The following is a 16,048-nucleotide window of genomic DNA, read 5'->3' as shown; positions in this document are numbered from 1 at the left end:
GTCTCCACCCCGGGAAGCCACAAGACTCCCAGGAGAGCTGTCACCTCCCACCCCTTGACTTGGGGATATTTTGCACTGGATTCCTCCTACGCTGGAGCAAAAAATGACTGGATCAATCAAAGAAGAATCCAATTGCCCGCCTCTCCTGAGGGTAACCACTGGTCAGGTCCTCACGTGTCCAGCATCCCAGTCACACAGGGTATCCAAGGTGAGGGGCTGGGAGGGACGCATCCTGCGCAGTTTCAGTGGGCTGATCTCTTTGCTCCTTTTCTTCAGGTCAATGATGATCTTCTCTGCCTGCTTCACCGCCTTCTCCTCATTCTAGACAAAGCAGGGAAGACAGTTGTTGTGACCAGGTTTGGGTGAGAAGGAACAGAGCGGCACCAGCAGTTCACAGTGTTGTGAGTACGCTGGAGGCAGTTGTCCATCCTTGGGTGCTCATTGCTAGGGTAGAGTCAGGAATTTCTCTGTTCTTTATCTCTCCATGTCCTCTTCCCCTCTGCATTTTCTACACTCCCTCCTCTTTCATTCACTCATGGCAGATCTGCCCTTGAAGGAACAGCCTGCCTGAGTTAACCTTGGGTGATCCTCACTGACTGGAAAACATTCCTCTCCTGTCTGCATCTCACCCCTGAGGCTGGATTTCTTTATTCCCTCCCTTGCTCTTGGCTCATGAGAGAGCGCTGAGAAGATAGGAAGGCCCTTCCCCATTGCTTGCACGCCAGCAGCTCTTGCTCTCTGCGGACCCTCTAACCCAAGTGCCTCATGTTTAGGAAGACACACTACTCCTCCCCATCGTGTGCTGCTGCTTTACTCTGATGGTGGCCTGGAGCCTGGTTGTATGTTACTGGTGGAGACCACTGCCTTCCCAGAGATCCCCAGTGTGAGGAGCACGGCCCTTCTGGGGCTGCAGGGACTCAGCTGGGGCTGTCTCTTCCATCCGGAGCACAGAATTGCCAGGGGCTTTCCGCTCCCTAGCACAAAGCTGGGATGATCTGTCCTGGGAGGGTTATTTACCCGCCTCATCTCCTTCCCAGTTCTTATTTACAGAGGGATGCAGTAATGTTTGGTCTGTGTCTGAGACACGAGACCTCCCTTAAGTCCAGTTAGTGCCACAGACCCTGAAGACCTCACCTCCAGCTGAAGCAGCAGATCTGACACCACCCCAGGGCTGTCCTTGTCAAACTTGCTGTATTTGGTGTCCAAGTCGGAGTTCATCTTCTTCAGGGAGTGGCTCACAGCTTCAGCATCATCCTGGAACTAGACATGTGGGTAGGAAAACTGTCAGGGATGGGAGGACATGGCTATCTCTCCACCCCAGTGGGGGACTCAGGGCTCCCCCCACAATATGCCTGGGGCTCACAAAACCCAACAGGCCGCCCTCAAAGCATGTGCTTGCACAAGGACTCCCCAATGCCTGAGCCACAGGCATATTAATCCCAACCAACAGACACTTGCCAGCTAACAACCAGGTAGTAACGCTCAGCTATGCCTCTTCTCCAAGTCAGCACACTAACTGGTCCCAGCAGCAGGGCGGATCAGGCAAACTGGGACCCAGTCCTTCACTGCAGCACTAAAGGACTGTGTTCTGAGACACGTTTCCTCAAAATATCCTGACCAGGTGCAAACAAAAGATCTCCCATCCTAATCTCTCTGTCGGCTGGGCTCCCAGGACCCAGGCTACCCACTCCGCCCTGACCCTGCTACCCCATGGCCCATGCTCTCCCACCTGCTCTTTACCTTCTTATAGCTCTCCACGCTTTTCAGGTGACTCTCCTGGCAAATGCAGAGATTCAGGAAATTCTGCCACTCATTCTTCAAGGCTTCCTGGTGAGCCTGCGAGGGGACAGAGCATGTCTCGGTGGGATGTGTCTAGTCCTATCCCCCACTCCCACACACGTACACACACGGGTTTCCTCTCCACAGAAGTCCCAGAGGTCAGAGAAGAAGTAAAGACTATTGCTGAATAGCGGCAAAGCTATTCCCAGGCATTGCCTGATCCTGAACATGAGCAAGGACACCTGCTTCGCAGCGAGCTGGCTCATACAGAGATTTCTGAAGGGGACGAAGAGTCTGCACTGCTCCCAGCTACCCCATAGGACTGGAGAAGACACGCAGATACTGCTGCAATGCAGCTGGTACAACGTGGGAGGAAAGGGTACACGGCAGCTCTGCAGAATGGGTGAAAAGGTCTCTTCAAACCCATTTCTTGGCTCTTGACTCACAAATTACGTAAAGCACTCCCCTTCTCTTACAGGGTTTCAGAGGAGACCCCCTTTCTCCACCTGGATAGGCTTGACAGCCGGGTGCTTCAGTTCAATCATCCTGTCGCCATCGTCCTGCAGATTGTTCACAAACTCCTCCTGGTTGAGCAGCTCACTGGCCTTGAAATCCTGAAGGGGAAGAAAAACCCCACTGCAGTGAGAGCGTGCGGGGAGCACAGAGCAGTGTCCCCCTGGGCACCAACCCCACGGAGCAGAGAAAAGGCTCCCTAAACACAGACCTCCTTTTCCATAGAAGTGGTTCAGCATAGCTAGAACAAATCACAGGCCAGGACCACGCTAGGGCCTGAGAAAGCGTCAGGGCATCTGTACAAAGTGCATTCTCCTAAGCAATTATCCCTGTCTTCTTCCTGGTCCCAGAATATAGCTGTCACTGGGTGTTATACTTTGGACACCGAGGCTGACATGATGCTGAACCTCTCCCTCACATCTGGGCGCTGACAGCCTCACCAGCAGCTCTGCTCCCAGCGTGAGACAGCAAGTGTCAGCTCAGGGGACAGGTGAGGACGCACTTGACGCCAGTGCACAGCCCAGAGCCCCTCTCCTGCCCCTGTCTGGGTGCTCAGTGCTACAAGGTAGGCCTGGAAAAGTGCTGGTGGATGAGCAGGAGGCAGGGATGCACCTTGCAAAGCTCACGTGGCAGACGTGGCCAGCTCCTGATGGCTGGGGCACGCTGCTCTCCCCGGCCCTCACCTCGTACTCCCGACGCACTGTCTGGGCATCCGTCATTTGGTCGCTCCAGTCCTGCTTCAGGATCTTGTTCTGCTGGTCTGAGAGGTAGCCCAGCTCCTTGGTGCAGCCTTGGAGGTGCTTGTACAGGCTGCCCAGGCTCTGCCCTCGCCAGATGGAGGCTTTCTGCCCATTCGCACAGCAGAGAGAGGGTGTTGGTGCTTAGCCTGAGAAGCCTGTTCCCTTCCTCCTCCTCCCCAGGACCCTGCTCACGTTGTACATCCACCAGAAGATTCCCAGAGACCTTTACGAGGCATCTGCCACCACTTGTTCTTATCTGGTGGGGCCATCATTCCATCTTCCTCCTTCACAAACAGGATGCGTTTGTCTAACCAGAATCTCAGGTGTGGGCCGGTGCCTCAGGGAGTCTGAGAACAGCCTCAGCTCTGAATTGCTTCTCACAGATGCCCTTCTTCAGCATTAATCTTTATGGGCTCAGCTGGATAAACCCAGGACCTTTGTCCTGGCCATCTCCTTTGCTCTGGCTGCTCATTTCCTCTCTGGAGCCCTTGTTAGGGATCGGTGCAAACCTCAAAGTTTGCAATGCAGATTTGGAACATCCTGTGGGCTGGGACAGGGTTTCTCGCTGCTCGTATGTGTAACCCTGTGCTCATGGATGCACAGGCAGCTCCAGGGTGATGATCCACAAAGAAAAGAGGCCCAGATCTCACTCTCAGGATTCCCTCGAGAGCAGCAAATGTGCTCTTTATTTACACCCATTTCAATGTGGAGGAGGAGGAGAGGAAAGAAAATGAGGGATAACTTCACTGTGCAACACTAGAGATAGCTCCTGCCCTGATCTGGGTATTCCCTGTCTGTTGGGGAAAGAGTCACCCTGCTGTCACCCTGTCACCCCTCTCTGTCCAGAAAGCCACTGAGAATCTTACCAGCAAGTCCTTATACTGGCTCTTCAAATCTGCCACGTCCTGGGTTATAACACATCCAGAACCGAGGGGAAAAAAAAAAGAGAGCTGTTACCAAAAACCCAGCTGTGATAGGTGCTGGTAAGCTGACTTATGGGAAGGACTTTAGAAATCATTCAAGAACCAGCCCCTGGCCTCTGTCTGGATGGATCTGTCCTAGCTCAGATTTCCCCTGCGCCCTCTTCAGCACAGCCCCTGCGGGGTCCTGAGTGGGGTGGGCAAGCACAGGCGAGAGAGAGGGATGTCTTACCCCAGAGTGGAGGTTCTTGATCTGGAGGCCATAGGCTTCAATCTCCTTCTGGAGGATGTTCTGCTCAGCTATTTGCTTTTCCAACTCTGGCATGCTGGGGCCATACTGTCCTGTGCTGATTTGTTTCTGCGCAAAGAGAGTTATGAAAAGATTAATGCAAAAGGTCTTATTTCAGGGAGAGAGCAGGGTGAGTGCAGGCAGAGTGTTAAAAGGTCTGATACCATTCCAGGATGGAGGGAAGGGATGGGACTTTGAGGTTGTTTACCATGATTCCTGTCGGCTGCCATTTCTTCAGGCACTCAGCGGAGCAAAGAGAAGACAGCCAGGCCGTATAACCCCAGCTAGCCCTCCAGCCTACAGATCTAGGCTGAGCCAGCCACATTTCCAGTGATGACATGCAGTAGATGCGCATAGTTATCATCTAGCTTTCAAGGGAACCCAAGTTGACTCCAAACTGGGCACTCCACATACCCAAGAACTTACAGCATTAAGTCATAGGATTTATGGCTGTAAAGGTTTTGAAGCCATCAGCTTCCCCAACCTTTCAACCCACAGCAGGACACGTCCACCTACTCACTCTCTGGTAGCTCTTAATCTGAACGGGTCAATCTAATGGTCCTCCAGAGGGTTTTAAGAGGTGGGAGGAGATTCCTTCTCCTTCCCAGGGCACTCGGAGTTAGCTCCACCACGTGCCTGCGGCTGAGCACACAGTGGCTGGCACAGGCCTATGGGTCTCAACAGCAAATGATGAACAATCGCCCAGTTCAGACGACAGAGCGCTCAGCCATGGTGTTTCAGCTCCATCTGAGCTTTAGTTCAAGGGGAAGGAGGCAGGCAGATCCCTGATCTCTCCTGCCCTTTTTTTTCCGGCAATAGCAGGCACTTTCTGACCCTGTAGGAGTTACGAGATACTTGTAAATACAGCTACTGTTACCATCTTCTGGTCCAGGATCCCGGCCCAGTCTACCCTGGGCCCCACATCAGGGATGTTAAGCTTTTCGTAGAGGCCCCGGTACTCTGCACACTGCTGCGTCACACGGTCGTGGAGCTGCTGGATGCTGCCGAGGAGGAAAGGCACATGTCTCTATCATTTTGGAAGGGGGAGAGCCAAGGTGGGGTGTGTGGAGCCCAAATTTCACCCATAAGACCCAGCCTGAACTGTTGTCCTTTTGTGACACTGTCCTCCTTCAGCAATGGAGGGACATACCTGATGCTCTCCATCTCCAGGGACATCTCAGACATTACGTCCCAGGAGGAAGCTGGGAACAACTGCAGGGAGATCAGGGGTATGTGTGTCCCCTCCCACCAGCAAACAACTCTTTCTTCCTCATTTCCATCTGGAAGGGCTGAGCAGCAAAGCGGAGGGGGAGCAAAGCACTAGAGGCCAGCTGAGGTTTTTCTCCCCTTCGAACACCCAGCTCTGACTCTCTGTACTTGTATTAGGACAAGCCTCCATTCTGGGAAAAGCAGAGGAAAAGTGCAACTGCCCTGGGCGCACAGATCCTGAGTGTGGGGCCACCTTTTAGTTCTGCATTTACCTAGTAGTCTCTACAGGAGGTCCTGGTTAAGATCAGGGACTGTCTAGTGCCTGCTGTGTACAGACAACAAACACCAACATCTGGGTGTGACAGTGATGCCTGATGGCTGCACTGAGGCTAAAATACAAGGGAAGAAAGGTGAAACTGCCTATTCATGGCAACAACTGGAGTCAGCCCAGAACCTTGCTCTGGCCTGGGGTTTCCAATCGTTCAGTGCCCTGATCATGCCAGCTCTCCTGCCACACTCACTCTTTCTCTATTTCAATAGCCTGGGGGTGTTTCAGCCTCTTGGCGCGGTCCACGTCCAGAAAGAGGTCTTTCAGCAGGATCTCAGCCTCCTTTAGATTCTTGGCATTCTCTTGCTGGAACTCAAAGGCCTTGTTCTTCTGGTAATTGCTGGTGTCCTGGAGCCCAGAGAGGACAGACAGAAAAACCTGGTTGGCCCACGCAGATGTCTCAATGCTCTCCTTAGCTAACATGGAGGGCCTGGACGCTCAACACTCAGAGGTACCCAATTGCAGAGGAATCCTGGCGCAAGGACACAGCTAGGGAGTAGATCCCCATGCAAGCTGCCTGCTTCAGCATCTCTCTTGCCCCAGGGCATCTGCACGGGTCAGGCTGGCTGTCTGCCTCTGGGTCTGCTAGGAGATACAGAGCCATGCTGCCCCACTGCAGATACAGCCTAGGCTGCAGGTGATACAACCCAGGCTGTAAGAAACAGGAGGCAGTGAGCATAAAATATGAAGACTAGAATTTGGGAGGCTCTAATATGCTGGCCCAGCTGCGGGGTGCTCTGTTCCTCCCCAGCTTCAAGTCAGCCCCAGACCTTCACTGACAATCTGATGCACAGAGCAGACAACTGATCCGTTGTCCTGAACACTGCTTTTTTTAAGGCATCTCCCTGCCAAAGTCCTTCACCTTCCCACTGCCCTCTGCCACAACTCACCTGCTTGAGTTTGGACTGTGTCTCCAGGATGTCCTTCTCCACCTGATCAGCATTTGTCTGCATGCGGGAGATGAGCACAGCCAGCTCATTCATTGAGGACCTGAGAGAGGGAACAGCACAGCAGCCATATGGGTAAAGGCAATGCTCACCCTCCTAATCGCTGCCCAGGGCCTGACGTAGACCTAGTCCTTCCAGCCTTTACCACACGTTCTCTCAGCCTCCGGAGGAGGAGTCTAAGCTGTGGCCGAGGGTACAGATGTGCACCCCCCTTGCGCTGACAAGCAGGTGATGTCTGGTTGTTGCATTCAGCCTACTGAAGGTAACAGGCAGCACATTCAGAGGGATCAGGCAGTGGCTCTTTGCAAACCAAGCACTTCCTCTGCAGAACTCCTTGCCACAGGATGCTGCAAATGCTCAAAAGTCTGTGTGGATTCAAAAAGCAGCGGAGGAATAAATTAAATCCCTGGAGGGCTCCTAAATGCACAGACACCATATCTGGGTTGGAAAGTCCTGAAGCCACAGACAGCTGGAGGCTGAGAGAGCATCCCGTGGAGGTAGTACAACATGCTTGCCCTGTTTGGAGGCTGTTCCCTGGGTGTCTGTCCTTGGCTGCTGGCAGAGGTGGGCTAGATAGCCCTTCAGCCCGATGCAGAATGGCCACGCTGTGGTCTTGTTTGATGCTAGGTGCTCTGCAGTTGAGCCTCTTGCGGTGGCAGAGTGCCCAGTGCCACCCCAAGGCCAGGCTGCAATGGGCAAGGACTTACCTTGCAGATTACGAACACCTCCGGGCACTGTGTTGGCTGGAGTAGTCACACTGCTTCTTGGGCTCAGAGGACAAATTTCCCACGGCAATAGTAGAACTACAGCCCTCCTAGTGCCCAGTGAAGATTCACTAGATGTCCTCATCACCAGCTGTCCCCTGTCTACTACCTCTCACCTCAGTGCCATCATACAACCGATTGGTACCATCATGATACTTAGTGCATCACCTCTAGTGCAAATAAACACGCAGAGCCCTGCCAAAACAGCTGGATCCAGAGGCCGTAGCAAGGCACAAGCTCATTCTCAGCCAGGCAGCTGCAGCCTCAAAGCTTCCTGCGGATAAGGAAGCACAAACTGTGGTGCCGCCTCTGCCCTTATGTCCTGTGGCTTCTAATAGCATCTTCCCTTGGGGACAGAGTTGGCCTCACCCTCCAGGCAGGGAGCATGCAGCAATGCCAGGATGTGGGAGCAGAGATGGGAGTGTGGACCTATAGCATCATCCGGGGATTTGTGGCTTTGGATTGCTGCTAATGGGACAAAGCTCAGCAGAGGCTGAGCTCAGTTATGTGCCGGCTTTATGGTCTGAGACCAGAAACAAATGAGTTTGAGCAGCAGCAACAGAGTATTTGGGCAGGCACGAAAGAGAAGGCAGCCAGAGCCTTGCCAGAAAAGCAACAAGCAGGAGGTAAGTTGAATGGGGGGTTGGGGGGGGGGGGATGCTTCTTCAGGGCTGGCTGGTACAACCTGTCCCATGCCTTCGGGGGAGAGAAGGTGCTGTCCTGCTGCTGAGCCATCCACATTTGCCTTCCGACCACGCGGTTTCCTTTCCAGCTCCTGAATCCAGCAAAGGACCATGGGGAAACTGCTCCTCCAAAATGCAAAGCTGTGTTTCACCCCAAACTATTGAGATATCCTTGCAGCTGCAATCCATCAGCTCCCTGGCACAGAGAGCCATGCCTGGTCATGGATGCATCCAAAATAAACTGCAGGGACCAAGCACATGCCCCCACCTATTTGCAGGTGTGCCCATTGCTGGAGTGACACAGAGAGGCAGAAGTAACAGGAGGAAGAAATCACGTCTGCATACAGCCTTTAACAGCCCTATGGGGCTCCAGTTATTCCATGGCTCGTATCAAAGGCTAGAGCAGATGCTGAGATGTTCATCCATTACAGCCCCAAGTGACTGTAAAGTGCCAGGTAGTGGTACAGTCACCCTTGGCCAAGCACTTGGACACCACAGACAGAGGTCGTGTTTCGAGTCAGCTCAGCCCATGCTGACCCTAGCCAAGCCCACGCTACTCCAGAGGAGAGGCAGCCCTAGTGCTCCTGCTCACGGCATCCTCCTCATCCCTTTCTCTGACTCCTCCCTGATTTCCCAAGAGGGTAGCATGGGCCTGCACCGCAGCAGCTTCCAGCTCCCTCAGGGGCTCTGGGTTAGCAGCGTCTCCTGGTCATACGTCAGCTTCCCTGCCTGCAAAACGCATGGTCAGCAAAGGAAACAAGGGACTGCTGTGCTCTGGCAGTGCCTCCTTTTACAGGGATCCTGGGGCAGGGAGCCCAAGCAGGGCATCATCATCAATAAAGTATCACTATCTGCTATGATCTGTCTTCTACACCCCACAAACTTCCCTCCCACCCCATCTCTGCCACATGGCTGTCTTCCTGGGGTAAATTGCAATGCTCAGGGAAATGAAGGATGGCCTCAGGTCTGAGGCACAGCAGGGAGGACTGAGGGGGTGTTGGAGCAGCACAGAGTCAGGACATAGTCCCCTTTGAACCTGAGTGTGCAGTAGGATGGAAGCACAAAGAGCTGCCCCCTCCCCAGGAGGTTACACAATCTCCCACTCATCCCTGACACGCCTGGAATGAGGTGGTGTCCCATGAGCAAATACTTGAGCACCACCCAAGTTTCCTGTGCAGGGAGGAGAGAGTGAGTCACAGGCTGGCTGGCATCCTGGGGCATGGATGCCTCTTGAGATGTGCTGGGGAAGAGTCAGTCCTTGAGAGGTCTGGCTGAATTCAGCTGCCCGTGGAAAGAGCTTGGACAGGCTACCCAGCTTGAGCCCTGTTGTGATGTGCCTGGGGATACCTTTGTGTCATTTCCAGCCAGGGAGAACTTGGGATCCAGCCTTCCCGGAGAGGGTGGATTGCCAATAAAAACCCACTTGTTCTTGGCTGTGGAGAACATTGGGACGCCCCATCTCTTTGTTCATGAAGAGGGATCCACGCTCCACCCTTCTTTAGGCCAAGCCACAATAAAACCATGGTCTGAAAAGACCTTAACAACCTCCTGGTCACAAGAGAGAAGTAGTGCCTTTGGTGCTGGTCCTAAAGCCATGGGGGGAGCTGGACCTCTAAGAGCACTGAGGCTCAGCCTTGCCCATCCTCAGCCTGGCCTGCCTTTGCAGTGCATAGCACACTTGAGGTTAGAAATGAGGATGTTGTTAGAAAGAACATGATCCTCAGGGAGGAAGTGATGCTTCTCGGAGCGCATCATCTCCAGAGAGCAGAGGAGCTCCTCTATATGGCGTGAGAGTGGAGAGTCAGGAGGTCCCTATGCAAGCCAAGCGAAGAAGCCTGGTAGGGCTGCAGGAAAAAGACCCTTGAGACCCTTTATCTGGCAGAAGCTGGGCTGGGGAAGGGACATGCCAGCCCTGCAAGCAGCTGAAGAACTACAGAGTCTGCAAAAGAGAGTCTAGATGCTCAAGTAGTGCTGAAGCTCTGAGCAGGGAATGTCCTGGAAGGATAGGGATGTCCACATGCTGTCCTGGGAGCCCCAGGAAGACCTGATGCATGAGTGAAGTTGTCTGTCCTCAGCTGAGCCTCCCAGCCTCATCAGGCTCCACAGTCCAGGTGGGAGCATTGCTGAGGAGCCCACTCAATCTGTGCATGCTTGGACAAGCACCCAAACTACCACAGACCCTCCCACCACAGCCACAGAGCATGCTAAGAGGAACGCAAGCCTCCTCTGCCTGCGCGGCCTGTGAGTATCATCATCATCTTTCCTCAGGGCTGTTCCTCCTGCCCCAGCCCGTGTACCTGGCCCTGCACAGCCCTGCGCCCCTTGCCCTACGTGGTCTTGCCACCCCCGGGAGAAGCCCGTGCTCGACAAGAGCTGATCGTAGGCAGGCCCCACATTTCAGAGCCATGATGTTGACACTCGGGCTACAGAGAGGCAACTTGGAATTTGGCAGGATATGGGGAGCCACAAACTCATGCATGCTTGCACTGGGCATCCCTCATGCTCCCAGGGCCCATGTCGGACTCGATGCACATGGTGTGCGTACGGCGGCAGCACTGGGCTTCCCGAGAGATAACTGAGGACAAAGCTTAGCAGAGCTCTTCTTCCTCCTCCTCAAGACAACCAGAGTAGACCTTCCTCCCTAGGGCTATTGTATGTCTGGAAAGGGCAGAGCCCTATTATCATCCTTATTAATTGGTTTATTTGTCATACCACTTTCTGCCTCCTAGACAGTCCAACTGCATGCAAGGGGATGGTGTCTCTTAGCAGAAGCAGGACAGTCCCCCCACTCTAAGCCACATTTGCCAGAGCATGTTCAAGCAGGACTACAACACCCACCCCTAAGTCTAACCCCTCCATTCCTTCCTTACAAGGGAGTTTGCTTTATGGTCCAAGCAAAAGTCTCTGACTGACTTTGCCCAGCTGCAGGATGGACCTCAAAGCTGGGCCCATTTCCCCCGACACACAGAAGTCCTTGCACGCTCTGATCTGCCAGCCTAAGCATCTCACGGCAGATGCAACGACCCCCCTCTCAGTGCTGTAAATGGGACTGGCACTCAGATTAGGCCTTTGAGCCTGTGACCGTCCCCCCAGGGCCCATGCAGTCTTGCATGGACTGATCGGGGAGAAGTGCAGGAAGCGGTGGCAGAAACAGCAATCCCAGGAGATGATTAAACCCCAGGCTTTGCCAGCCACCTCCAAAACCACCAACAGCCTTTATAAAGATCATACCAGGGCAGCCAGTCCAGCCAGATCTGATTCAATTCCATCTTCTCATGAATTTTCCGCTTCACCCCCAGCAGCATGCCTCATCCTAGAGACAGGTCCAGCAAGGCTCTTTCTCGGGGCCAAACCTAAGCTTGCTACAAACTCTCCAGGATATATTCCCTGAGGAGGCCAGGGGCAGTTATGGGCGATCAGAATTTGCTTGCGACCATTTGCAGAGCACACGCTGTCTGCTGGTCCCCAGGCAATTCATTCACCTTCATTTCCTTGGCTAATCTCGGCAGGATGGCGCTGACCAGGTCCCAGGCTGCGGCCAAACAAATTAGCCCTTGTCTGATGGTCAGTGCCTCCTAAAACAAGCACGACTGGCTAAGCAATTGTCATGCTTCTGGCTCCAACCTCCATCCTGCGTCGAAAGATCTCGCCTGGATGTGGTTTGACTCCGTTTATCTCAAGAGGCTCATGCTGGGAAAGAGTGTGGCCCCAACCATCTCCTATGGCACAACAAGGACTGCAGAGAGCTGTATCACAAAGCTTTACTTGAAATTTCTAGCCCAGTTTTGGAAGCCAACACGCAACATAGGCTGGGGGAGCTGGATACGTGCTTTGGAAAGACTAAAAACACAGGCTAACACAGCTAAGCTCCAGGGTTTCTGGGGATGCGTCCCACTGCAGTTGGGTCCTGACAAAGGCCTGCTGTTCAAAGGGGCCCCATAAGGTGAAGGATCAAATCCAGACATCCAGACTTGGAAACCTCAGCCTTTGCTGAGAGCTCCTTTCTTCCCAGAGGTCTGGAGTCCTGCTACCCAGCAGCAGCACTGGGCCACCACCCTCTCAGGGGCTGTTTGCTCATGCTGGGTTTGGCCCCCATAAACGGTGCAGGTGGCTGCCAGTGCAGTGCTGCGTCCACCCAGGTGTCTGCACACACCGTCTTGGGCTGCTGCCGTTGGTGGCTGTGGGCGACAGGGCCAGCATCCCCTTTTCTGCTGCAGGTCCCCTTCTCCTCCGACCTACCCCCTTTGCAATTTCCACAGCCTTTAACCCTGGCTGGGGCCAGGGGTTCCTGCAGAACTGGTCCGCTAGCACTAGGAAATGCAAAATTGCTGAGGGAAAGTGGAAAGTAATCCTGAGTTAGGAACTGCAGCTCAGTGAAAGGATGAGATCTCTCTCTTCAGGAGCACCCTTTTGCAGAGGCACCCAGAGAAACCCTGCCTCTAGAGAAGCACCTCTTCCCCTCTTAGTCCCGTCATATACACTGCCCCTGTAGAGCTCAGTGAATCTCTTCAGAGCAGGACATGGCTCTCGGATCCGTTTGGTGCTACCTCAGACAGGCCTGAAAGAAGCAACCTCAGCTATTTTACCCCCAGAGAACCAGCCTGTCACCAAGATGGATTAGAGCGATCACTTGCCAGCAAACCCATCCCTCACCTGCCTTAGCCACCTGACAGCGGGGCAGCACCAAACTGAGATCCCTCTCTCAGGATCCCAGTTCCCAGGGCAGCATCATGCCAAACTCACCCAACAGAAGAGTCCTGGGATCTCCCATCTGGACTCACAGCTGCTTCTCCATCCAGCACAGTCTGCTCCAGCCAAGCAAAGCTGAATTTATTCTCCCTACTCCTGCTTGCCTGGAAGGGTCTTTACACCTCCCCGTTCACTTAATGCATCTCCAAACACACGTTCAGACACTGCACCTCCCACGGGCTATGAGGCTACCTCTGGGGTGGAGCGCGAACCCCACAAAAGACAAGGACAAAAAAGCCTGTGCTGGGACAGCGTGTTTTGGCACGAGCCCCTAGCAATCCCCAGCTTTCTGGCTGCTCCACAGAGGAGGGTGGTCTCACAGCTCTCAGGCACCGAGACCGTCTTCCCTCAGGGTTCGCAAGACCGCTTAGAGAGAGGAGGAGTTGCACTTACTTGCTAGGCTTGACAGGGGAACCTCTGTTCGGGGAACTTGTGCTTGGGGAGCCTTTGCCCACCCCCTTGAACATGCTGGCGAGGACGCGGGTGGTCTCCTGGAGTCTGCGACGCTGCTGTGGGCACTGGCTCCCCGCTCCTGCCTGTCGGGATGGAATGACGAGACTGAGCAGGGGAAGGTCGCAGTGCACTAAAGAGCAGTTTCTGGGAGGCTCCTCCCCAAACGCAGGTGAGCAGAAGCAGAGATGGAGGCACATACGAAAAATGACTCGAAAAACCAGTTTGGGGTGGAAAGAGCAGCGCCCCAGAGGGAGAACAGCAGACCTCGCCCTGGCTCGGGGAGCGTTTCGGTGCACACAGCCGCAGCCGCGCAGCAGTTTCCCCGCAGCGGGGCACAGAGCACAGCCTTGACAGGGAGTGAAAGTCTGAACACAGGACTTAGAGGGAGCCTGCAGTGATTACGAAAACATGCTTTAAAGCACCTTCCCATGTTTGTTATTTAAAATGCTGGAAAAGCAGCAGGAGCCCTGGTGATGATGCAATCCAAGAGTTTTCCAAAGCAGCAGCATTAGATTGCAAATCACCAGTTCACAGAAGATGATCTTATTTTTGCAGTTCAATAACCTTTTGGCTCAGCACAAGCTAGTCCTGGCTCAGCAGCTGCAGTGCAGCATCACGAGCGCTCATCCAGCGCGGTCTGGGCTCTGGGACAAATTCAAGTAGCAAAGCCCCAAAGACCTGCAGCCGAGGCTCTAACCAGACACTCTCTCTATGTGAGATCTTGGAGCAGGCTTTGCCTCTGGGCAGCTCTTTTCCCTACGGATCACAGGCTCAGAGTCCCAGCTGGATGGCGTGACAACAGCCTGGGGTCTCCGTGGCACCCGGGAATACCTGTCCAGGCCGTGCCATACGGTAGGGCTGCCCAGCCCCATGGCTCTCTGAAACCACAGCAAGCGCTGGCTGATACCAGCATCCTGCTGCTTTCGGATAAACCGAAGTTCAGTTTCCCGCAAAGCAGGAACTCTGTGTTTCAGGTGACTCCGGTAGGGATACCAGTGACACTGGATCTTTATCCAGTGCAGAACCGAGGAGGAAGGGCAGAGGATGGAGGAGGAAGGGGACAGAAGCAGCTGGGGACTGCGGTCCCTGTGTAAGCACCAGTCACCTGTGATGCCACCACAGGTTTGTGGCTGTTCATCCCCGTTTCCTGCAGCCCTACATCACCCGGGACCGGAGGCAGAAGCCTGGGCTCTCTCAGCACTTCTGGAGTGACCACTACGTCCCCTTTAAACTGGTGCAAAACAGACCACGCTTGTCTCGGGAGATAAAGACACACACAAATGGGACAAGGCTCCTTTGTGCAGGGCCTTTCTTTCCACTATGGTTTTGTCCTTTTACAAGCAATTTTTTAGAAGTTATTGCCTTTTCCTGTTGGTATCACCTTGCTGTTGGGTGAGCACGGCTCTTTGCTTGGCCCCTGCTTCTCGTTCCAAGACTCAGGCATAAAGGCAGGAGGTCCTCCTAATGTGAAGCACGGGGAGGCAGCTGGCATTTAAAGCACCAGGGGAACTCAGCGGGAGGGGGTGACCTCTCCGCCAAGGCATCTGGAGTTAGTAGAAAATTGTTCAGGCCTATCTTTGCTGTTCAGTGTTCCAGAGATAAGATGGAAAGCAGCTGCTAAAAGATCATCCCTTTGCCATTAACACCCAGTCGCCCACTGACAGCAACAGTGCTCCTTGAACAGAATAAAACTGCAGTCGTTGGAGGGAGCCAGGGAGGAGGAAACGAGCACAGCACGTCAGCTCCAGCCCACAGGACCTGCTGCGTTTGCGTTCAAAAGCTTAACGAAAGCTCAAACCTTGCCAAGGACGAGAGTTCAAAGCATTTAAGGCCCAAGTAGACCTCTGCCACAATTTGTACCCAAACAAAACAGGAGCAAGCAGGATCCCATGACTGCACAGGATAGCCCATTTTCTGCAGGGCTGCTGTTTATACAAGGTAGGAGAGAATCAATCCCCTTTGAATTCAAAGCAGCAAAACAAAAGTGAACAAGACTTATTGCCAATAACCCCCTGGAAGACATTGTCCTGGCATGCAGTAGAGGTACTACGAAACACAGAAACCAAAACAGGCACATACCAAACCAGGACAAATTCCCCCCTGAGGTTACCTGCCTCCAAGCAATCCATCACCCATGGTCTGGAGCCGAGAGCTGGAGCTCCTGACCTGCAAAGCTTTAAAACAGCACCTTCCTCTCCCAACACATTTAACGAGACAGAGCTGTGATCCTTCCCCCAGCTGGTCCTCACCTGGGGAGGATCTCTCTGAAAGAGTATTTTAAAAGGTAAGGCTCTTTGATTTATCACCCTACACCCAGAGACACACACGCCCTGGCAGGTAGCAGCAACCTCTGTGCTAGATACTGACAGGACAGAAAAACACACAGCTTATCTCAGGATTGATTTAAAAAGGGGCAATGTGTTTGGCAGGGTAGCACCTGTGCTTGCAGACAGCGGGAGACGCGCGCTGGAGAGCAGGGCCAGACCTCTGCAGGCAGCTCCAGCCACGGACCTCTACTGCCTCCGAGCAAGAGGCAGGTCCTGCATGTTGGGGTGGGTTTCGTTGGCTTCTTCTTGTAACCAGCAAAATCTCTGCTGCTCCCCGTGACGGGGGCAGCTCTGCGAGCACTGCCAAGGTTGCACATGAAGAGAGCAGAGGGAGGAAGACTCCACAG

General features: G+C 53.8%; 1 protein-coding gene across 2 annotated transcripts in view; it reads right to left on the bottom strand.

Moving 5' to 3' along the window:
* EVPL (envoplakin) overlaps positions 1–15,545 on the bottom strand; it is a 28,129-nt gene extending 12,584 nt beyond the window's left edge. The window contains exons 1-12 of one of the 2 annotated variants that reach the window (XM_026099002.2): positions 15,485–15,545; positions 13,315–13,457; positions 6,669–6,768; positions 5,972–6,126; positions 5,119–5,242; positions 4,185–4,310; positions 3,899–3,937; positions 2,976–3,137; positions 2,286–2,393; positions 1,741–1,836; positions 1,135–1,260; positions 175–321 (exon numbers count right to left, since the gene is read on the bottom strand). In XM_026099002.2, coding sequence (XP_025954787.2) covers positions 175–321; positions 1,135–1,260; positions 1,741–1,836; positions 2,286–2,393; positions 2,976–3,137; positions 3,899–3,937; positions 4,185–4,310; positions 5,119–5,242; positions 5,972–6,126; positions 6,669–6,768; positions 13,315–13,388 — 1,257 coding nt within the window. In that variant the 5' untranslated portion in view covers positions 13,389–13,457; positions 15,485–15,545. The remainder of the gene's footprint in view (positions 1–174; positions 322–1,134; positions 1,261–1,740; positions 1,837–2,285; positions 2,394–2,975; positions 3,138–3,898; positions 3,938–4,184; positions 4,311–5,118; positions 5,243–5,971; positions 6,127–6,668; positions 6,769–13,314; positions 13,458–15,484) is intronic. The other variant, XM_064522565.1, reaches the window with a different exon arrangement.
* Between the last annotated feature and the right edge of the window lie 503 nt (positions 15,546–16,048).

Source organism: Dromaius novaehollandiae, chromosome 18 (assembly GCF_036370855.1).
Source record: "Dromaius novaehollandiae isolate bDroNov1 chromosome 18, bDroNov1.hap1, whole genome shotgun sequence".
NCBI lineage: Eukaryota > Metazoa > Chordata > Aves > Casuariiformes > Dromaiidae > Dromaius > Dromaius novaehollandiae.
The sequence above is the reverse complement of the archived record's forward strand: the minus strand, read 5'-3'. Positions and strand labels throughout refer to the sequence as shown.